The sequence below is a fragment of the Mauremys mutica genome, chromosome 13 (assembly GCF_020497125.1).
Source record: "Mauremys mutica isolate MM-2020 ecotype Southern chromosome 13, ASM2049712v1, whole genome shotgun sequence".
NCBI classification, from domain to species: Eukaryota; Metazoa; Chordata; order Testudines; family Geoemydidae; genus Mauremys; species Mauremys mutica.
This window is the reverse complement of record NC_059084.1, coordinates 35,566,971-35,589,485: the sequence shown is the minus strand read 5'-3', so window position 1 is coordinate 35,589,485 and position 22,515 is coordinate 35,566,971. Positions and strand designations below refer to the sequence as shown.

Genomic DNA, 22,515 nt, shown 5'->3' with positions numbered 1-22,515 from the left:
AACACAGGGATACCTTATAAGCATAGATTGAGCCAGAGGGGAATCAAGCCATTTCCATTAATGACATATGTGATTTTTCATGGGTCTCATTCCCCCTTTGTAATGAATGTTAACACTCATAGTCTCTGTTTGACAAATGCTTGCCCAGAATGAAATCACCCTGCAAGCTCATATGTGACTTTCTCTACATGGGAAATTTTACCCGTTACCAAGCTATAGGTATACCAGAATAACCCTCATGTGGACACTCTTGTTCTGGTGTAAGTGTGTTTTTCTCACATTAGCTTAAAGCATTTCCAGTGGAGATATACGCTAAACCAAAAAGGCAGAAATAACTCTCCACAAGAAAGTCATAGACTACAAGGCCAGAAGGGACCATTAAGACACAGTAGTCCAACCTCCGGTATAACAAAGGCAAAAGAACTTCCCTAAAATAATTACTAGAGCAGTTCTTTTTAGAAAAAAAATCCAATCTTGATTTAAAAATTGCCAGAGATGGAGAATGCACCCTGACCCTTAGTAAGTTTTTCCCACGGTTACTTACTCTCACAGTTAAATTTAAATATATATATATATATATATATTTCCAATGTGAATTTGTCTAGCTTCTATGTCCAGCCATTGTATCTTGTTATACTGTTATAAATATCTATAAGTAACTACATGGGGAGCAAATCCCAGATGAATCTAGAAGTTCTCTTATGGCCTGTATTATATGGGAGATCAGAATAGATTATCACAATGATCCTTCTGGCCTGAGAAGCTATGAATAGTAATGAAAGAGAACTGCTCTCCTTCAGATACTACCTCACCCACCTAGTCTCTCTCATATCCTGGGGCCAACATGGATATAACAATACTGCCAACAACCAGGGCCGGCTCCAGGCACCAGCATTCCAAGCTGGTGCTTGGGGCGGCATTCTGCAAGGGGCGGCTGCCCCTGTTGTTTTGCCCCCAAGCAGCACACCGAATTGCCGCCGTGGACAGCGGGGGCAGTCCGTGTGCCTTTAGGGCAGCAGGCACGTTTCCGCGGTGGCAGCAATTCGGCGGCAGCTTCTACGTTTAGCTGTCCGCGGCCGCTACAGCTAAACATAGAAGCTGCTGCCAAATTGCTGCCGCTGCGGAAACGCACCTGCTGCCCAAAGGGCACACGGACTGCCCCCGCCGTCCGCGGTGGCAATTCAGCACACTGCTTGGGGCAGCGAAAACTGTAGAGCTGGCCCTGCCAACAACAATGAAGTTTAATGAACATTAATTAATTTATTTTTTCAATCACACTAGGCACCTATTTTCAAATGTAGGCATATCAATACCTTAAAAATCCTGGCCAAGTGTCCAGTTCCCATTGGTGCCTTTGAAAGTCTTCACCTTAAGTCATTTGGGTGTGATTTTCAAAGAAGATTAAGAGAGTTAGGTGCCCAAATACCACTGACCTCCAGGGGTACCTAACTCCCTTAGTATTTGTTCTATATCTCAGCTTATGGTCCAGATTTTTAACGATATTTAGGCATCAAATGGGATTTTCAAAAGCACCTAGGTGATAATCTTACATTGAAATCAATGATTTTGAGGCAACTAGGTACTTCTGAAAATATCACTAGGTACCTAAATACCTCTACAAATCTGGCCCTAACTGACTACCGCAAGGCCAGACACGGAATCAGTGGGGAGCCAGGAAAAGAGCCCAAATGTTTTTTTCTGATCTCTCTGTGGTGGGAGATTTGCAAGCAGAAGGCATTCCAAAGGTGTCCCTGTGAAGTCCAGCTGGTTAGATCTTTTGCAGAAGGAAAATTCTGACATTTCAAAATTTAATCAGAATGAAACCAAACAATTTCAAAATGTTTGGAAAAAATATTTCCAGGTAAATCAAAGTTTTCCCTGTTGATAAAGTGGACACAATTTGTTTTGGTTTAGACCTTTTAAAAATGTGACCTTATATTCTATATAAAATAAATATTGGGGGCTAAAATTGAAACACTCCATTCTGATACAGTACATTTTGACCTATCAAAACACTTTGTTTCAATTATCTTTTCACCAAAAAGAAATGTCATCAAAAGCAGTATGTTCCAAATTTCAACCAAAATTGATACGTTCCAGTTTGTCAAAATCAACATGTTCTCATGGAAGTTTAAATTTTGACTAAATGGCCATTTCTGATGCAGAATGTGCTGTTAGGAAATTTGTAACCAAGTCTACTGTGAAGTCATGAAGTTCAGGCTTCCTTCCCAGCCCTCATCACCAGCCCTAATCCCAAGATTGAATTTGTTAACTTCTACTCTGCACACAGCTTGCTGTATTCAATGGAAGACATTTCCTTAGATACACCAAGTGTCCAGAACAGGTGTCTATTGATCCACAGGGGGCTTTGGGTGTCTCCTTAGCATGCCCCAGTCCCAAGCAGTTTTACCCTAAAGCAGAGAGCACTGGAACATGAATAGGAATAACCATTCACTAGTGAGATCCAGCAACTGCAGGATTGGCAGTGTAATCTGAGCTGTGACTTCTTATGGGCTCATCCACCATTGCAACCCAACTCCACATGGAGTTTCTGAAACTGGGATCCTGAAACTTTTCTAGGAGTTGGCCAGAGTGGAGTTATGGGCAAGGAAGAGAAATTTAAACTTGATGCAAGGGAGAGCTAAGGGAGTTCAAACAGGGTGCTGAACTAATCAGGTGGATAGGGTGAGCATGCCTGAATTTTTGATGGCCTGGAGGGTGTGTGAAGTGGTAATCAGAGAGATGGGAATTCAACACTACTAATGGGCTGTTTGTTTGCTTCTTATAGGAGTTCTACAAGGAGTGTTAGCTTCTGTGCCCTTTGTTGGTAGGTGGACTTATCCCAGTAGACAAAGATTGCCTCCTCAGAGCTTACTCAGCATGAAACCCCAAACCAGCTAACACTTGAGCATGGGGGAAATTCCCCCTACCTTTCTCTGCTTGTACTTCTGGAGAATCCAATGACTGCAAGTTTGGCAGCATGGTTGTAGTTACTTCTCCACCTCCACTACCTGACAGATGGAGCTGAATTTTCCTGGAGACCTGTAGGTCCAGGACCAGACAGGATGATGCTTAGTAGTGGTGGGTGCATTTATCCCAGGAGGCCCAAATGACCTTCTCAGAGCGTAGTCAGCACCAAGCAGCTGAAACCCCAAACCAGTTGCCAATTTGGTTGAACAACCATTTTTCATTCAATATATTTAAAAAAAAAATGTGAGAAGCCCACATCAGCCCCAGGTAGCTCACACATAAGCCAGGTGTCATTGGGAGGTGAGTTCTAGCCATTGCCCTCCTCCTTCCACTGACGTGGGGCCTGACATTCTAGACACCAGGTACAGACAGATTCTGCAGCCAGGTGTCTGACCCTACACTGGCTGTTGCATCCATGCTCTCGAGAGACTTTGGGCACTGGGGACATGAGTCTCATCTCTCTTCACCCCCAAGGGCTCACAGGAAAAACAGCTGCCTGCTGGACACATTATGTTCTTTTTTCTCCAAGGTACTGATTACACTAATGTACTTCATCGGGGTGTCCTCCTCCTCCTCCAGGAGCTACACGTTCGTGCCTCAGCTGGGAAAGACTGTGTGGGAATCTTAAGGCAGCTGAAGGAAGTCCTGAAAGGCAAGTGGACCAACAGGACTAAATTTACCACCTCTCTCTGTGTCTAATAATTTAGAATGAGACTTTCAAAAGGGGTCCAAAGTCTATTTCCTTTGGTGCCTTCGGTAATGCCAGCTCCCATGAATTGATGTGAATGAATTGTGGCATGCTCATTTCCATGACAACATCCATGTATTTGCCAATATTTTCACAAATCCCCAGGGCTGTTCCAACACACACAGGCTGAGGTTTTCAAAAGAGCCTGAGGGAATTAGGACCCCAAATCCTATTGCTTTTCAATGGACCTGGGCACCAAAACTGCCTTAGCCCCCATTGAACGTCCCTGCAACCCTAAACATATCTAATGAGCCTTCCACTACTTGTCCCAAACCTCGTTTCATCCATTATTTATGCAGAGGAGAATAGCATGAATTCCTTCCTGAAGTGCTGTGAAGTGAGTGAGACCTTGGATTTGAAGAGCTGGGAAGAGAGAATGCTGGAGTTCGCTGAACTCATCTGTATTTTTGAAAAGGAACTTGGAGGCAAGTTTTATAGGAACTTTTCTCAGTTAGATGGGGCTTCTCAAAGCCATCCAGCCCATTGACTTTCCAAATTATTGCTCCAGATGTGGGAGCAAAGAACCAGATGTGCCCTAAAAGGAAGAAAATTATTCATTTAACTATTTCCTTCCATAATTCATTATTTCAAGTGTGTCAGCTCTTTTTTCTACTATTTCCCCCCTCACATTAAGAAAGAAAACCAAAAAAATTATGATAACCAGTATCTGGTTAAAGGTTAGGAAACAAAGACTAGGAATAAATAGTCATTTTTCACAATGGAGACAGGTAAATAGTGGTGTCCCCCAAGGATCTGTGCTGGGACCAGGGCTGTGGAACATATTCATAAATGATCTGGAGAAAGGAAAAAATAGTGTAATGGCAAAACTTGCAGATGATACAAAGTTACTCAAGATAGTTAAGTCCAAATCAGACTGAGAAGAGTTACAAAGGGACCTCAAAAAACCAAGTGACAGGGCAAGAAAATTACAGATGAAATTAAATGTTGATAAATGCAAAGTAATGCACATTGGAAAACATTATCTCAACTCTATATGATGGGGTCTAAATTAGCTGTTACCACTCAAGAAAGAGATCTTGGAGTCATTGTCAATAGTTCTCTGAAATCATCCACTCAATGTGCTCAAAAAAACAAAACAACCCCCCAAACAAACAAACAAACAAACACAAACAAAAACAGAGTGTTGGGAATCATTAGGAAAGGGATAGATAATAACACAGAAAATATCATAATGCCTATACATAAATCCATGGTACACCCACATCTTGAACACTGCGTGCTGCTCTGGTTACCCCGTCTCAGAAAAGATATATTAGAGTTGGAAAAGGTTCAGAAAAGGGCAACATAAATGATTAGGGGTATGGAACAGCTTCCGTATGAAGAGAGATTAAAAAGAGGGGGAATGTTCCGCTTGAAAAAGAGACGAATGAGGGGAGATATGACAGCTCTATAAAATCATAACTTGTGGGGGACAAAATGAATAGAGAAGTGTTATTTACCATTTCACATAGCACATGAACCAGGCATCACCCAATGAAATTAATAGGCAATTGGGTTCAAAAAATAATTAGAACAGTTTATGAAGGCCAGGTCCATCAATGGCTATTAGGCAAGATGGTCAGGAATACAACCCAAAGCTCTGACTACTAGAAGCTGGGACTGCATGACAGGGGATAGAGCAGTAAGTAAATTGCCCTGTTCTGTTCATTCCCTCTGGCCATTCATACGTTCTTATGTAAAGCCCTCAGGTCCTTTGCCAATGTCTCCTAACACTGACATTCAAAAAGTTCAAGCTTTATAGCCATTAACACAAATTGTCACACCACACGTCAAAATATATAAATTAAATATACTTAAATCAAACTGGGAATTCCCACAGTGTTCTTGCCAGCAAGTTAAAGAAGTATGGGCTGGATAAATGGACTATAAGGTGGATAGAAAACTGGCTAGATCGTTGGGCTCAATGGGTCCATGTCTAGTTGGCAGCCGGTATCAAGCGGAGTGCCCCAAGGATCGGTCCTGGGGCCAGTTTTGTTCAATATCTTCATTAATGATCTGGAGGATGGCGTGGACTGCCTCTCAGCAAGTTTTCAGATGACACTAAACTGGGAGGAGTGGTAGATATGCTGGAGGGTAGGGATAGGATACAGAGGGACCTAGACAAATTAGAGGATTGGGCCAAAAAAAACCTGATGAAGTTCAACAAGGACAATTGCAGAGTCCTGCACTTAGGACAGAAGAATCCCATACATTGCTACAGACTAGGGTCTTAGTGGCTAGGCAGCAGTTTTGCAGAAAACGACCTAGGGGTTACAGTGGATGAGAAGCTGGACTCAAAGGTGTGCCCTTGTTGCCAAGAAGGCTAACGGCTTTTTGGACAATATAAATAGGGGTATTGCCAGCAGATGGAGGGACGTGATCATTCCTCTCTATTCAACAATGGTGAGGCCTCATCTGGAGTGCAGTGTCCAGTTCTGGGACCTCCTCTACAAGAAGGATGTGGAAAAATTAGAAGAGTCCAGTGGAAGGCAACAAAAATGATTAGGGGGCTGGAGCACATGACTCATGAGGAGAGGCTGAGGGAACTGGGATTGTTTAGTCTGCAGAAGAGAAGATTGAGAGGGGATTTGATAGCTGCTTTCAATTACCTGAAAGGGGGTTCCAAAGAGCATGGATCTAGACAGTTCTCAGTGGTAGCAGATGACAGAATAAGGTGTAATTGTCTCAAGTTGCAGTGGGAGAGGTTTAGGCTGGATATTAGGAAAAACTTTTTTATTAGGAGGGTGGTGAAGCACTGGAATGGGTTACCTAGTGAGGTAGTGGAATCTCCTTCCTTAGAAGTTTTTAAGGTTAGGCTTGACAAAGGCCTGTCTGGTATGATTTAGTTGGGGATTGGTCCTGCTTTGAGCAGGGGGTTGGACTAGATGACCTCCTGAAGTCCCTTCCAACCGTCATACTCTATGATTCTATGAAGCTCAAATGAGTTCTCAAGCAGTATTTTTCATGTTTTTGCCTCTCTGTACATTTCTGTTATCGTGGATGGAATTTTTTTTATCCAAGTGAGTGTCCTATGAAATTGACATTTACTGATAAAAATCTAATCCTTCCAAGTCTAATAATAGTTAAGAAATAAGGAATCCCACAAAAGAAATAGAGACGCTTAATAAGAGTGCTTGACAGTTTCAGGGCCAAATTTTTAAAGGCATTTAAGCATGGAGTGGGATGTCTAAAAGCATCTAGGCACCTAACTCCCACTGATTTAAAAATCCCACTAGGTGCTTAAATATTTCTTTTAAAATCTGGCCTGGAGGGACTTTGCTGTAATTTTAGAGAACGCAAGGACATTTAGAACTTATCCTAAAATCATACAATATTGAAGGAGTGTGGCCATTAAGTAACTAGCAGCTTTAGAGGTCTTTGAGTAAACAAAGGCTAATCCTACTTTTGGAGAAAGTAAATTCAGTGATTAATTTTCTGTTAATGACCAACAGAATTGTTGACAGTACAATTTATTTATTTATTTTTTACAAGCATGGTAAGAAGCACAATGTCAGGTGTTCTAGGTCTGGTAATTCAACCAAGGTAAAGAGTTATTTCTAAAAGAGAATATTTTCCATCAGTTAATCCATTTTGTTCTTGATTCAGAACAAACCCCAACATTTCAAATTTCTCTGTGAAAAGACCCTGGAGTTGTGGGTTCCCCCTGATCCCAGGCAGTCTTCTGGCCAGCCCATTCACTCCCGACCCACTGCTCTCTCCTCAAACCCCAGCCCCATTCCAAGTCCTGTCATAGCAAAACTGGTCCTCAGTTATGCCTGTGAAAATGCAAAGAAACATCCATTGTCAGTGTGGGCTGCACCCACTCCTAACAGCCCAGCAAGTGGGAGTCCCTTCATCCTGGCAGCACAGTGTCTGTCAGTTGGTCTGGGAGCTAGAAAATCAGACAGACTGAGTCCAGCTGCCCCGAAGCAGAATAACCTCTGTGTGTATTGCCCTGCAAGGGGCACCATGCTACCTGAGTGCCTTTTTATCAACAAATACCTGTCTCTGTCCCTACTCACACCTACTAGCAACTGATAGGAAGAAAGGAATTCAGTCTGCAGACTTCCCCTAGCTATGTCTTTGTACTTATTTTCAGCTTTGATTTTTATTGTGATTTTTCTTGCCTAATAGAATATGTATGGAGTGTATGGCAATTGTTATGGAAAACCGTGACCTGTATCTGCTTCTGGACATGGGGGTACACCAACAACTTTCTGTACACAGATAGTAAGCAAAATCCATTTGAATTGCACTTTCCCCATTTGTTTCTACATCTGCAGTATGAATTTTCCTGTTTCTCAAGGTTCTGTTTTAACAGAGAATAGATTAAACAGAAAGTAATTAGAAAAAGGCAGCCGTGTTGTCTAATGGGCATAGAAGGCAGCAGAGGGTGAGAGACAGGAAAGGGGCAACTATACTGTGTAATGGATTGCAGGGGGCAGCAGAGGGTTGTGGAATGAAACAATTTTAAAATTTCAACTCTTTTTTTGTGGCAGGGAAGCAGATATTTTTCATTTTTTGACCAACTCCAATTGCCTTTTTGAGTGTTCATGGGAAGGAAATAAAAGGGACTTCATATGAAACCTGAAGGGAATGTGGGGCTTTTGTTTGACAGATAATTGTCCGTGCACTGTTGCTGTGTTTGCCCCACTCTGTTGTGAGCTAGTGTATTTTACTCTTGTAAAGTAAAAAAAATCGAACAGTGGAAGTGCTGGGTATTAATATGATTCAGAATTTGCCCTGAGTCAGAACTTCGTTATAAGGGAGCCGGGATTCTCCTAAAATGGAGACTTACCAAACGCTGGCTCAAATATGTGTTTGTTGATGATGCCCACATGTCACTGAGCTGGTTTAGATGCTAATTTCACAAAAGTAGAGCTGAGGTTTTTCAAGGAGGCTCAGGGCAAAGTTTTGGTGCCTAAAGATATTGATTGACACCTGAGGTTAATGGGATTCAGACACGGAGGCCCAGCGTGTTAAAGGTATTTAGGCATCAATGTGGTCAGCATTGCAACACCAAACTGCTTTAGGACTATAGACAGCCAATGGGATTTTGGTTCCTAAGTGCCTAAATCCCTTTGAAAATTTGATATTATGCTCCTAAATCTGTTAGGTGCTGAGGACAGAAGTGTCTAAACACCTTTATCAATGTGGGCACTGGGAACTTCTGAATACCCACTGGGCCTATCTTTGTATCTTTAGGCAACACCCTACCTTTGCAAGTCTGGCCCCTTGTGGTAATTACAGAAGCATGCAAGCAGGGTAGGCACCTAACTCCCACTAGTTTCAAATGGAATTCGGTGCCTGACAGTGACCATGATGAGGGACATCATGCCTAACGGCTAGAGCAGGAGTCATGCCCAGTGGTGACAGCAGGCATCAGTAGCCAGGAATCGGAGCCAACGGTCAGTGCCAGAGTCAAAGGCAGGGAGCCAGTGCCGAGGGTCAAATACAGAGTCAGAGGCCAGGTATCAGAGCCAATTACCTGGAGCAAGACCAGGTGGGTGCAAGGCTGGGCAAAGGGCAGGAGCAGGAGCTCTCCCAGCCAGGGGTGAATGCTTTGAGCTGCCAGCACCCTGCCACTGGTCATAAGAGCAAGTGTGCAGATCCCCACAGCCAGTCGGGGGGTTGGGCTAATCAGGCGACTCAGCGGGGGCCCAATTGTGCTCATTTGACTGTGGAGGGGAGTGGGGGGCAGGCTAGGTCTGGGTCCTTACTCTTGACAGAAGTGCCTTAGGAAATCCCACTAGGAGTTTATCTGCCAGCTTAGGCGCCTTTGAAAATGCACATGGAATTCAGGGGGATTTGGGCATCTCACTAATTGTGACCCCTTGGAAAAATCACAGCCTAAAACAATATGTGGATGCTCTTTCGCAGGTAAAGCCCAGTCTACTGGATTGACCAACAAAGAATTCATCCACTTGATCGATGCCGGCCTTGCCATAAATTCCGCCTATCCCCTCGTTCTGCGCCCAGACAGGAAAGTGAAACTGATCCTCTCCTTTGACTTCAGCGACGGGGATCCTTTCGAGGTAACTTTTGTTATTTATTGTGTTGTCTCCCAACACCACAATCAGGATCAATCACTGCACAAATACCCAGGACTTGGCCTGTAACCCAGTGAGGTTACACTGTTGTTAGCAGCAGTCATTTGGATTCCCAGAAGGTGCTGTGAGGATCAAAATTTGAGATGTGTGGGCGTATAGGATCCACTGGGAATATTTACCTTATTTCCTGCAAGGTCTCTTGGGTTTGGGGTAAGGCCGTGTGACCAGTCATGACCTCTCTTTCCCTTTGGATATCAAGGAAGAAAAGGAAATTCCTTGAACTTCAGTTTTACTCTGCGTAAAATTGGCAACTGCTTACTCCACAGATATGCCCCTGTGTGTATCACAGTCCTAGCTGATGTGCTAAATGACAGTCATTAGGTTTAACCAATTTTTATTTCTGTTAGCACTAAAGAGCCAAAAGCGCTCTAGCAGGAGGAGACGGGATCAGTAGAAATAAGTTCCAATAACTCAGTTAGAACTCTGCAAACTCGCTAACCTCAGCCTCACATATCACCAGTGCTCCATAGGTGATATTGTCTCCCTCTAGTGGCTGCAGCTAATATACCACTTTGCTACTTTGATTACATGGAACAAGAGTTTTCCTATAGGTGAATTAGTAAAAAACAAAACAAAACAAAACAAAAATCAAACTTGTGCTTTTGGAGCTGACGCTCAGGGTTTTGATTTCTGTTCATTACCATGGGTTGAGGTTTTCAAAGCCACCTAAGGGATTAATTTTAATGGGAACTGGGCATCCACATCCCTTAGGAGCTTTTGAAAACCTCAGCCACAATATATGCTTTGCTATACAAAGATTCTGGTTACAGAGATATGGCAACAGGGTCTTGTCTGGTTTCCATGGACGCCCTCGATTAGTCAGTTTCTTAGAGGCTCCTTCGAATGTTTGTACACTATAGGTTAGGGGTATTTTTAAAACTCTAATCTGGCCATATTAGTGGCATCATGTTTTATTAGTGGAAATGGCCATTTATTTATTTATTTATTTTAAAATCACGTTTCCCTCCTTCCCAGACCATCAAGAAAACTGCCAAGTATTGTGAGACAAATAACATCCCATTTCCCGAGATAAACCCAGAAGAGATTAAGGACATTGATAACCCCTTTGACTGCTACATCTTCAAAGGAAAAGATGTTCCTACCGTCATGCACTTCCCTCTCTTCAACAACAAAAATTGTCCAGGTAACTTAATTGTACATCTCTTCTAAAACTCTATGGGCTAGATTCACAAAGGGACTTTGGTGCCTCATTGCTGGTTTAGCTACCTAAATGTCAGGATCAGGCCTCACCAGGAATCACAAAACCCCTGCTCAGCTGCCACCAGACTCTATAGGAGTCTACACTTGCTCAGGGCCTAAGATTTGCAGAAAAGTTCTCTCAGTGTATGTGTTTCTGTCTCTGGGCATGTCCACTGCTGCCCCATCCCAGGCTTCCAGATGCACGAAGAGAGGCATTTCTCTGTCTCACTTGGCTGTGGCAGACGTGCTCAGGCATGGCCTGCAGGATCAGGCCCCTGTGTGCTATCTCTCAGGCAAATGCCAAAACCACTGAGCAGGGGGATATTGTGATGTGGGAATCCCTCAGTATCTCCTGTTGTAGCTGTTTCACTTTGGATAAATAATTGGAGAGTCAGCGGAGCAGGGGGACTGGATGCTGGGGCCCCCACAACCCGTGTAAGTGTTGTAACTACCAGGCTATAGAGTGTCTGTCGTCACAGCTGAGAACCCCAAGCAGAGACAAGCGCCTTCCTCCAGCCTGGACTTGGGTGCTGAGTTTGTGGATCACTTTCCCAGGAGCCTGTCGCTCTTCATTCATTGCACCAGGAGCCTGGGCACCTAACTCAGCCTGTGTGAATCCCAGTGATTTTATAGGGGTCTAAAATTTTATAGGCACCATGACTCTCAGTAACCCAACACCTGAGTTCTGCTGTGAACCTCACCCCATGTGTCTGGTCGGAGCTCACTGACTGAAATGGGGCTTCTCCTGGCTGACACTGATGGACATGAGCAGAGGAGCTCAGGTATTGCCACTGTCTACCAGACCAGGGTCCATCTAGCTCTCTGTCCTGACTCTGACAGTGTCCAACACGACATGAGTCACAAGGAAGGGCACAAAACCCCATAATAAAAAAATTACAAATAAACCTTTCCCAGGGAAATAGTTTTCGTATGGGCTAATGCAGGCAGGTTTATATCTTTTGCATTCTCTTTTAATCCATGGATGTTTACATAATATCCAACCCTTCCTACAATCCTATTGTGACCGGCCCATGGTAGTCCCTGCAACAATGAGTTCCACAGGTCACTTGTGTGTTCCGCAAAATAATCCCACCTGTTTTAAATGTGCTGCTTTTCAATTCATTGAGAGTCACCCTGCGGTCAGAAACTAGGCCCTTTGGTTCATGCTAATCAAGACAAAGGTGCAAGTTCTTACTGATCAATGTTTTAAATTTTTTTATATATATTTTACTCAAATAGAATGGATTTCTCTAGATTTCCACTCTCTGTAACTGAGAGGAGATGTGGCAGGACAGGCCACCTTCAGTGGGGAGTGGAAAGGGCACCTAACTGGTGTCACTTACACTTCCTCTTGTCCTGTCAACATGTGAATTACATGAGATACAGACTCCCTTGGACTCATTGGACATATTCAGCTTTGACCTGCTGCACTGGTCATGTAATTGCAGATCCTCAGAAGGACTTGGGCACCTAACTCCCATCAATCTTCCAGCTGCCCAGCAAACAAAGGTGTCTGGAAAATCTTTGTTTTTCCTAGTTTGCAAAGGGAAGGGAAATAAAATAGATAAACTGAGGAGGGTAGAATCATAGAATCATAGAATATCAGGGTTGGAAGAGATCTCACGAGGTCATCTAGTCCAACCCCCTGCTCAAAGCAGGACCAACCCCAACTAAATCATCCCAGCCAGGCCTTTGTCAAGCCGGGCCTTAAAAACCTCTAAGGAAGGAGATTCCACCACCTCCCTAGGTAACCCATTCTAGTGCTTCACCACTAGTTTTTCCTAATATCCAACCTAAACCTCCCCCACTACAACTTGAGACCATTACTCCTTGTTCTATCATCAGGTACCACTGAGAACAGTCTAGATCCATCTTCTTTGGAACTCCCTTTCAGGTAGTTGAAAGCAGCTATCAAATCCCCCCTCATTCTTCTCTTCTGCAGACTAAACAATCACAGTTCCTTCAGCCTCTCCTCATAAGTCATGTGCTCCAGCCCCCTAATCATTTTTGTTGCCCTCCGCTGGACTCTTTCCAATTTTTCCACCTCCTTCTTGTAGTGTGGGGCCAAAACTGGACACAGTACTCCAGATGAGGCCTCACCAATGTCGAATAGAAGGGAATGATCATGTCCCTCGATCTGCTGGCATTGCCCCTATTTATGCAGCCCAAAATGTAGGGAAGATGGGGATGGGGACCCATCTGTAGAGCATCTTCTTATGGCCAGGTGTGAGCATAATGTCTCTTTCCCCATCTGGAGTCCCCAGCTGATGGTCACCCTGGTGGACCACCTTTTCCCAGGGCTCAGCCTTTGGGTCAGGTCATAATTTAAATCCACCTATTCCAGTGTACCAGGGTCCCAGAACAAAGTCTAGTGTCCTTATATCAGGTCTCTGGCACCAACCCTAGTCCTAGGGAGCTTGAGCAACCTTACCACATGGCTTCCAGTCGTTCTTGTCCCCTTTTCAAGGACTTCATACCCTTCTCCTGTGGCTGGTAGGGGAACCCTGGCCCACACACTCCACCGGCTTGCAGCCCAGGGGCCCTATAACCAACAATCACGGTCTGCTCCTTTCACAGGCCTTCTTCCTCCAAACGTCTCTAGGTTCAGCCTTCTTTCAGGGCCAGGCTCTCCCCTGGAATCCCCTAACAAAAATCCCAAGATAAAAGGATGAACTCAAGCCAATTTCTGCCCTCCTCAGGCTTGGCCTCTCATCCTTCCCTGCTGCTTTGTTCCTCTGCTGAGCAGCTCCCAGGGCTCTTTCCCTGATTCTCCAAATCCTGCCCTTGGTTCAGGCCTTAGTACTGGAGCCTGCTTTGTTCCAGTAGTTGCTATCTCTCACTGCCTCTTGCCAGAAACTCAGGAGACCATGTCTGGGGCCAAATCTCTTCCATATCTCTCCAATCCCTAACTCAGAGAGAGTTACCCCTTGCAGCCCCCTTCGTCGCTGAAACTCCTGCCTTCATGGAGCTCACCTAGCACCTTCCTCAGCTGGCACTCACCTTCAGTTAAGTCTGGTTCTCCATCCAGGTGCAGCCAGGTAACATAATTGGCCCAAGTTAACCCTTTCAGGGCCTGTGTAGCCCTTTGTGGGCTCACAGTCAATCACACCAGTGTATATGGATAGATAGATAGATAGATAAACTATCTATCTGGCTAGCTAGCTAGATTAGCTCTCTTAAAAGCATGAGATGGGCTTAAAATCATGAAATTGTTAAGAAAACACTAAATGCCTGGTTATTTGTATTTGTTTGCTGGTTTCTGCACCTTTACAGTACATTAGTGTCACATTTTCAGGCTTTTCTCTGAAACCTAAGGACTGGAAACTTACTTTTGAAAATATAAACAACAGTTGTGATCCTCATCTAATCCTGATAACAGTCTTCAAACATGTTAAGGGCTTTATAAAGAGGATGGGATCAACTATTCTCAATGTCCATTGAAGATAGGACAAGAAGTCATGGGCTTAATATGGAACCTGGGAGATTTAGGTTCACTATTAGAATCATAGAACTATACTGTTAGAAGGGACCACAAGGGTCATCTAGTCTATCCCCCAGCCAAGATTCAGGATTTATTCTGTCTAAACCATCCTGGATAGATGGCTACCCAGCCTCCTTTTGAAAATCTCCAGTGAAGGAGATTCCATGACCTCCTTAAGCAGTTTATTCCATTGTCCTACCATTCTTACAGTTTGAATCTCTGGAAAAAATCCTATCTAAATCTGCTGTGCTGTAGTTTGAACCCCTTGCCTCTTATCCTGCCCTCTGTGGCAAGAGAGAACAACTTTGCTCCATCTTTTTTCATGGCAGCTGCTAGGGTTCCCTCCCCACTCTGAACTCTGGGGTACAGATGTGGGGACCCGCATGAAAGACCCCCTTAGTTTATATTCCAACAGCTTAGGTTAAAAACTTCCCCAAGGCAAAAATTCCTTTTCTTGTACTTGGACGGTATTGCTGCCACCACCAAGTGATTTAAACAAACATTCAGGGAGGGGTCAGTTGGAGCCCTACCTTCTCCAAATATCCCCCCAAACCCCTTCACCCCTTTCCTGGGGAGGCTTGAGAATAATATACTAACCAAATACATAAACAAAGTGAGCACAGACCAAATCCCTGGTTTTTAGGACACTGAAAATCAATCAGGTTCTTAAACAAATAATTTTATTAAAAAAAAATAAAATAAAATAATCACACCTGCAAAATCAGGATGGAAGATACCTTTACATGTTACATAAAAAGATTTAAACCACAGAGGATTCCCCTCTGACTCTGCTTCTGAGTTACAAAACAGGAATAAAATTACCTCTTAGCATAGGGAAAATTCACAAGCTAAAACAAAAGCTAAGCTAATGCATTTCCTTGCTATTACTTACAATTTCTGTAATTTTAGATGTATAATTTCAGGATCTTGTTAGGAGCTGGTTTACCTACTTGGTCTCTCTCTTTGTCCCAAGAGGGAACTAACAAAGAGAGCACAAACAAAACCTCCCCCTGACCATTTGAAAGTATCTTTTTTTCCACATTGGTCCTTCTGGTCAGGTGCCAACTAAGTTAAATGACCTAATTAACCCCTTACAGGTAAGGGGATTCTGTACCTCTGGCCAGGAGGGAGGTTATATTACTGCATACATAAGAGTTGTTACCCTTCCCTTTATATTTATGACAGCAGCCTTTTAAGTATTTGAAGACTGCTATCATGCCCTACTCAATCTTCTCTTTTCCAAACTAAACATACCCAGTTCCTTCAGCCTTTGCTCATAGGGATTGCATTCCATCCTGTAGCAGGGTGGATCCCTGCTCCTGCCCTGTAGGGGTTAAAAACAGCCCTGGGAAGGGGCTGTGGATGGAGAAAGCAGCCTTTAGGCTGGGCTGATTGGGGGAAGTGGCTGCAGCTGGGTCCATGCCCCAAACTGAGCAACAGGGCCTTATAAGAAGGCCAGGGAAGACAAGGGGAAGTCTCTGTCTGTTTGTAGAAGGAGAAGGGCCTGGCTGCAGAGAGCTAGACACAAGGTACCTGAGTGAAGCAGGGCTGGGGAAAGGCTGAGGAGCTGGTGAGCTCCAGCCTGGAAAGCCCCAGGCTGTAGCCTAGCATTGGGCTAATAGGTACTAGGGGTTGCAGGGGGCAGCCCAGGGGTAGGCCAAGGCAGCAGGTCCAAACCCTCCTTGCCAGTGATGAGTAGGCTGATACTGCAGTCTGCCCCAGGGCGTGGGGCTAGACAATGACTGGCAGTAGCCATATACTGACGCAAGGTTGGGATAGGGGGTGGGGGTTTCCTGGGGAGGGGAGACCCTGAGAGAAAGGGGTTACTGCCAGGGTCAGCACCGCATGTAAAAGGGCACCGGGTCCAGAGAGGGACATGAGGGCCAGAGGACAGACAGATCACTGGCCTGCAGAGGGCACTCTGGAGCTGGAACTGAGCTAATTCCCAAAGTCACCAGCAGGAGGTGCCGCTGGGGTGAGTCCGCCCATCTACATGTCCCTTTGATCATCTTTGTTGCTCACCTCTGGAGCCTTTCCAGTTTCTGTATATCCTTTCTATACATTAGTGACCAAAATTAGTACTCCAGATGAGGTCTATCCAGCGCTGAGTACAGTGGTACTATCACCTCCTGTGACTTGCATATTATGCCTCTGTTAATTCAGCCTAAAATTGCATTTGCTTTCTTTGCAACAACATCACATTGCTGACTCATATTGAGGTTGCGATCAACCACAACTCCCACATCCTTGTCAGAAGTGCTGCTGCCAAGCCAGTTACCCCCCATTCTGTATTTGTGCATTTGGTTTTTCTTCCCTAAGTGCAGAACTTTACATTTGTCTTTGTTGAATTTCATTTTGTTGTGTATAGCCCAGTGCTCCAATTTATGAAGATTCCTTTGAATTTTAGCTCTATCTTCCAAAGTGTTGGCAACCACTCTAGCTTTGTGTCATCTGCAAACTAGATAAGTATATTCTCTAGTTCTACATCCAGGTCATTAATTAAGATGTTAAACAACATTTAACACAGAACAGATCCCTGTGGAACCCCACTTGAGAACTCCCTCCAATCTATATCATTCCATTAATAACAGGTTTCAGAGTAGCAGCCGTGTTAGTCTGTATCCGCAAAAAAAACAGGAGTACTTGTGGCACCTTAAAGACTAACAAATTTATTGTAGCATGAGCTTTCGTGAGCTAAAGCTCACTTCTTCGGATGCATAGAATGGAACACACAGACAGGAGATATTTATACATACAGAGAACATGAAAAGGTGGAAGTATGCATACCAACAGGCAGAGTCTAATCAATTGAGATGAGCTATCGTTAGCAGGAGGAAAAAAAACTTTTTGAAGTGATAATTAAGATGGCCCATAGAAGGTGTGAGGAGAACTTAACATAGGGAAATAGATTCAATTGGTGTAATGACCCAACCATTCCCAGTCTTACTTACTTACATGCCTCCAGCTTCCATCCCGGACACACCACACGATCCATTGTCTACAGCCAAGCTCTAAGATACAACCGTATTTGCTCCAATCCCTCGGACAGAGATAAACACCTACAAGATCTCTATCAAGCATTCTTAAACCTACAATACCCACCTGCTGAAGTGAAAAAACAGATTGACAGAGCCAGAAGAGTACCCAGAAGCCACCTACTACAGGACAGGCCTAAAAAAGAAAATAACAGAACACCACTAGCCATCACCTACAGCCCCCAACTAAAACCTCTCCAGCGCATCATCAAAGATTTACAACCTATCCTTAAAGATGATCCCTCACTCTCACAGATCTTGGGAGACAGGCCAGTCCTTGCTTATAGACAGCCTCCCAACCTGAAGCAAATACTCACCAGCAACCGCACACCATACAACATAAACACTAACCCAGGAACCTATCCTTGCAATAAAGCCCGATGCCAGCTTTGTCCACATATCCATTCAAGTGACACCATCACAGGACCTAATCACATCAGACACACCATCAGGGGCTCGTACACCTGCACATCTACCAACGTGATATATGCCATCATGTGCCAGCAATGCCCCTCTGCCATGTACATTGGCCAAACCGGACAGTCTCTACGCAAAAGAATAAATGGACACAAATCTGACATCAGGAATCATAACATTCAAAAACCAGTGGGAGAACACTTCAACCTTCCTAACCACTCAGTGACAGACTTGAAGGTGGCAATTTTGCAACAAAAAAACTTCAAAAACAGACTCCAAAGAGAGACTGCTGAACTTGAATTAATATGCAAACTAGATACCATTAACTGTGGTCTAAATAAAGACTGGGAATGGTTGGGTCATTACACCAATTGAATCTATTTCCCTATGTTAAGTTCTCCTCACACCTTCTATGGGCCATCTTAATTATCACTTCAAAAAGTTTTTTTTCCTCCTGCTAACGATAGCTCATCTCAATTGATTAGACTCTGCCTGTTGGTATGCATACTTCCACCTTTTCATGTTCTCTGTATGTATAAATATCTCCTGTCTGTGTGTTCCATTCTATGCATCCGAAGAAGTGAGCTTTAGCTCACGAAAGCTCATGCTACAATAAATTTGTTAGTCTTTAAGGTGCCACAAGTATTCCATTAATAGTTACTCTTTCTTTGAGGTTGTTTAACCAATTATGTATCTGCTTAATGATAGTTCTACCAAATCTGCATTTCTCCTGCTTACTTATCTGAATGTCATGTAGGACTGTGTCAAAACCCTTGCTGATGACCAGCTATATTATGTCCACTGCATTCCCCCTATCCACCAAATCAGTTTACTCTCTCAAAGAAGGAAATCAAGCTGGTTTGTCATGATTTCTTCTTGGTAAATCTATGCAGGCTGTTAGTGATCACCTCTTTGTCCTCCAGGTATTTGTAAATTTAATGTTTTAGACATTGTTCTAGTAGGTTCCCAAGTTCCCTGGCTCTCCCTTTCCCCCCCTTTTAAAGATGAGCTTGTCTCCAGCCTTCCAGGACCTCTCCTGTCATCCATGAGTTCATAAATATTGTTGCCAGTGACTCCGAGATTTCTTCAGCTAATTCTTCAGTATCATCGGGTAAATAGCATCAGGGCCTTGATGATTTGAATTCATTCAAATTGGTCAGAAAATCTTTGTGTTTTTTACTTATGCAGATTTGCATCCCTTCCCCTTTATTGTCTATGTTGCTAGTCATCTGGTCATGGTTTTTTTTTTCATGTGTGTGTATATGGGGGTGGAGAACTAGGAAAAACTTTCTAATTCTCAGGGTAGTTACACTCTGGAATAGGCTTCCATGGGACATAGTAGAATCCTCAACTGAAGATTTTAGGAGCAGCTTGGACAAACAAATGTCAGGGATGGTCTAGGTTCACTTGGTCCTGCCTCAGCACAGGAAATTGGACTTAGTGACATCTCGAGTTCCCTTTCAGCCCCACATTTCTGTGATTCTAAGTAAACCTCAGGAGTTGACCATGTTGTTCCCCTGCCTCTTTAGGTACCTGGATTCTATGGTTCTGGGAGCAGTCAAAGTGTAAAAGCAGTACCATTGTTTCCCTCTATTTGGCACTTACCCACCTGTTTTATTCCTAGATAAAATAAAGGACTTCAGAGACACGTTTACCACCTTTACTTTATCCTACTCAGAGGACAATGTCAAAGTACTCCTCAAAAAAGCCAAGATGAATGTATCCAACAACAAGGAGAGGATTCTGAAGGAGATCCAGCAGATTGTGTCCTCCTCCACCAAGGAGTTTTAAAACCACATCTCTGTTTGGTTCCTGATCATGAAGGACAGAAATTCTGTGCCTGGCTCTGACTCACATTTCCCGAGAGGCTGTTCACTGTGACCATTTAGAACCTAAGTGCAGCAGGGAGGAGTTAGTTTCACTGTGTTGGGGTTTGTCTACATTACCTGCTGGATCCACGGGTAGCAATTGATCCAGCGGGGGGTCGATTTATCGTGTCTAGTCTCAATGCGATACATTGACTGCCGAGTGCTCTCTTGTCGACTCCGGTACTCTACCAGGGTAAGAGGCGCAGCCGGAGTCAACGACAGAGCATCAACCATCAACTTACCACAGTGAAGACACCATGACAAGTAGATCCAAGTATGTCAACTTCAGCTACGTGAATAATGTCGCTGAAGTTGCATAACTTAGATTGACCCCCCTCCCTAGTGTAGACCAGGCCTTCGATTCACAAAGGGATTTAGGCACCTAACTGCCCCTGAAGGTGCCTGAGTCCCAGATTTCGGCATCCCTGAGATTCACAAAACTCTTGCTCAGCTGCCATAGAACCCTGTAGTGTCTAAACTCCCTCAGCACCTAGTTGTTTCAGTGAAATTTTCCTGTGTGTCCATGTTTCAGCTTTGGGGCATGTGCACTACAGCTGCCATCTTGTTGTCCAGGTTCCTAAGCCCCAGAGTGATTCCCAACTCGGGAAAGACAGCCATTCCTCTGCCTACCTCACCTGTGGAGCCTGAGCCGTGGTGTGAGAAGGAGGAAGATGACCTCCCTCAGAACTGTTATGCCAGTACTTAGCATCCTCAGATTGGATGGAGGAGACTCCAGTTCAAGTCCCCTCTCTGCCTCAGGGGGAGAAGGGATTTGCAGAGGCATCTGCTACCTCTGAGGCGAGGGCCCTCCTCACTGGGCAGTGGGATAGTGTCATGGTGCAGGGAAACGGCGGGGGGGGATTGTGGCTTCGTGCAAGAGAGCAAGGGCAAGAAGCCTGATGACTGCTTCACTCCTCTCTGAGTTCACAGACCTGGGCTCTAGTCCCCAGCTCTATAGCCCGCAATGGTGGGTCCCACAGGCAAGCTATGCAGAGGAACACCTCTTCTTCTCTTAGTTTGTGCATTGCTGTGGGGCTTAGACATCTGTTAGCCTAGAACAGGGCAGCCATGCGCACACCCTCAGGCACCTAGGGAACTGTTACTGCCAAAACATGGGTGTTGACTGAGATAAGGCATCTACAGGATTCAGTGACATCTGAGTGGGGGTCTGGTGACCACTAGTGGGGCCTGATGCTGGACTTCTGGTGTGTAATATGGCAGCTAGGAGCCAAGTCCTTTTGTGAATGTAGCCCTGGCTACAGGATGATGAATTTGGTTAAATGTTCCTAGACAGACAGATAGATAGTGATGCTTATTAGACACATAAGTAGATATACAGTAGATGATGATGACATAGCTAGATAGATTTATATACAATAGCTTGTGATGATAGATTCATATACAATAGGTTATGATAGATAGAATTTGTAAGACACATATATACATGTTGGTTTGTCAGTGCTCACATGGCACCACTCTAGGTTGACCAGACATTCCGATATTATTCGGACCATTCCGATATTAGGGACTTTGTCTTATATACACAATTATATACCCCCACCCCACCAAAAAAAAGTTCCAATTTTTCACACTTGCTATCTGGTCACTCTACACCAGTATCACACAGAAATTTACACTCTGCAGAATGATATTACAGCTGCCTGGCACACAAATGTGTATGCAAGTTTTCTTTGTCAGTTCTCCTAGTTTAGAAAAGGAATGGAAGTAAGAAAGGAATTTTCTCCTGAACTGTGATCCATGATACAATGTCATTTACACCTTTGGTAAGAGTGGAGTATATTTACTGAAGCTGATGATGTTACTCCACATTTACAAGGAGGCTAGAATCTGGCCTGTTATTTATAATGGTGAATTTCTTATTGCTTCTTAATTTCCAAATAATTGTTTCTTGTGCTGTGTGTGACATTACAATTTACAACCCTCTTTCCTTCTGTGTGATGAATATTACATAAATAAACAATAATGTCCCATCATTTTTCACCTCGTGTGCCTCAGTGCTAGAAATAGCCTGGCTTTGTTTCACCACCGTCTGATTGTTCCACAGTAAGTGAGAGTGCAAAGGACTAAATTCACAAAGGGACGTAGGATATGTCAGCACTTACAATGCTATGGCAGCACAGCTGTAGCGCTTCACTATGGACACTCACTGCAGTGATGGGAGGGGTTCTGTAGGTAATTCCCCCTCCCTCCCCACCCCGAGGCAGTAGCTAGGTCACTGGAGGAATTCTTCTGTTGACCTATAGCTGTTTGCACCAGGGGTTAGCTTGGCATGGCTACACCTGAGAGTCGTAGCGCTGCCGATGTAAGTTTTCAGTGTAGACCACCCATTAGGCGCTGAGCATCCCCACTCCTAACTCTTAGGTGCCTAGAAAATCACTGGGATCCACAAAGCCTGAGTGAGGTGCCCAGGCCTCTATGCAATGAATGAGGAGGGATGGATGCCTAAGAATGGGATCCATAAAAGCCAGCCCTTGCCGGGAGGTGACCAAGCTAGCCCATGGGAGATGGCACGGAGGGGGCTGTGTGCTAAGCCCTGCCCCTCTTGCCTCTTTGTAAGAAAAAATTATTTGCCTGAGTAAGGGCCGGCTTTGGATTCTCTTGCTTACACTGAGTTGTACTTTACACCGTGAGTCATTTCAATGGCACTCTGTGTGGAGCAGCATGC

The 22,515-nt window shown here is 44.2% G+C and overlaps 1 protein-coding gene across 1 annotated transcript in view; it reads left to right on the top strand.

Moving 5' to 3' along the window:
* LOC123348332 (cytosolic phospholipase A2 gamma-like) overlaps positions 1-19,867 on the top strand; it is a 33,728-nt gene extending 13,861 nt beyond the window's left edge. The window contains exons 9-14 of the mRNA XM_044985847.1: positions 3,500-3,622; positions 4,018-4,143; positions 7,853-7,948; positions 9,599-9,753; positions 10,804-10,972; positions 19,586-19,867. Of these exons, the coding sequence (XP_044841782.1) occupies positions 3,500-3,622; positions 4,018-4,143; positions 7,853-7,948; positions 9,599-9,753; positions 10,804-10,972; positions 19,586-19,752 (836 nt within the window). The 3' untranslated portion in view covers positions 19,753-19,867. The remainder of the gene's footprint in view (positions 1-3,499; positions 3,623-4,017; positions 4,144-7,852; positions 7,949-9,598; positions 9,754-10,803; positions 10,973-19,585) is intronic.
* Positions 19,868-22,515: the final 2,648 nt, after the last annotated feature.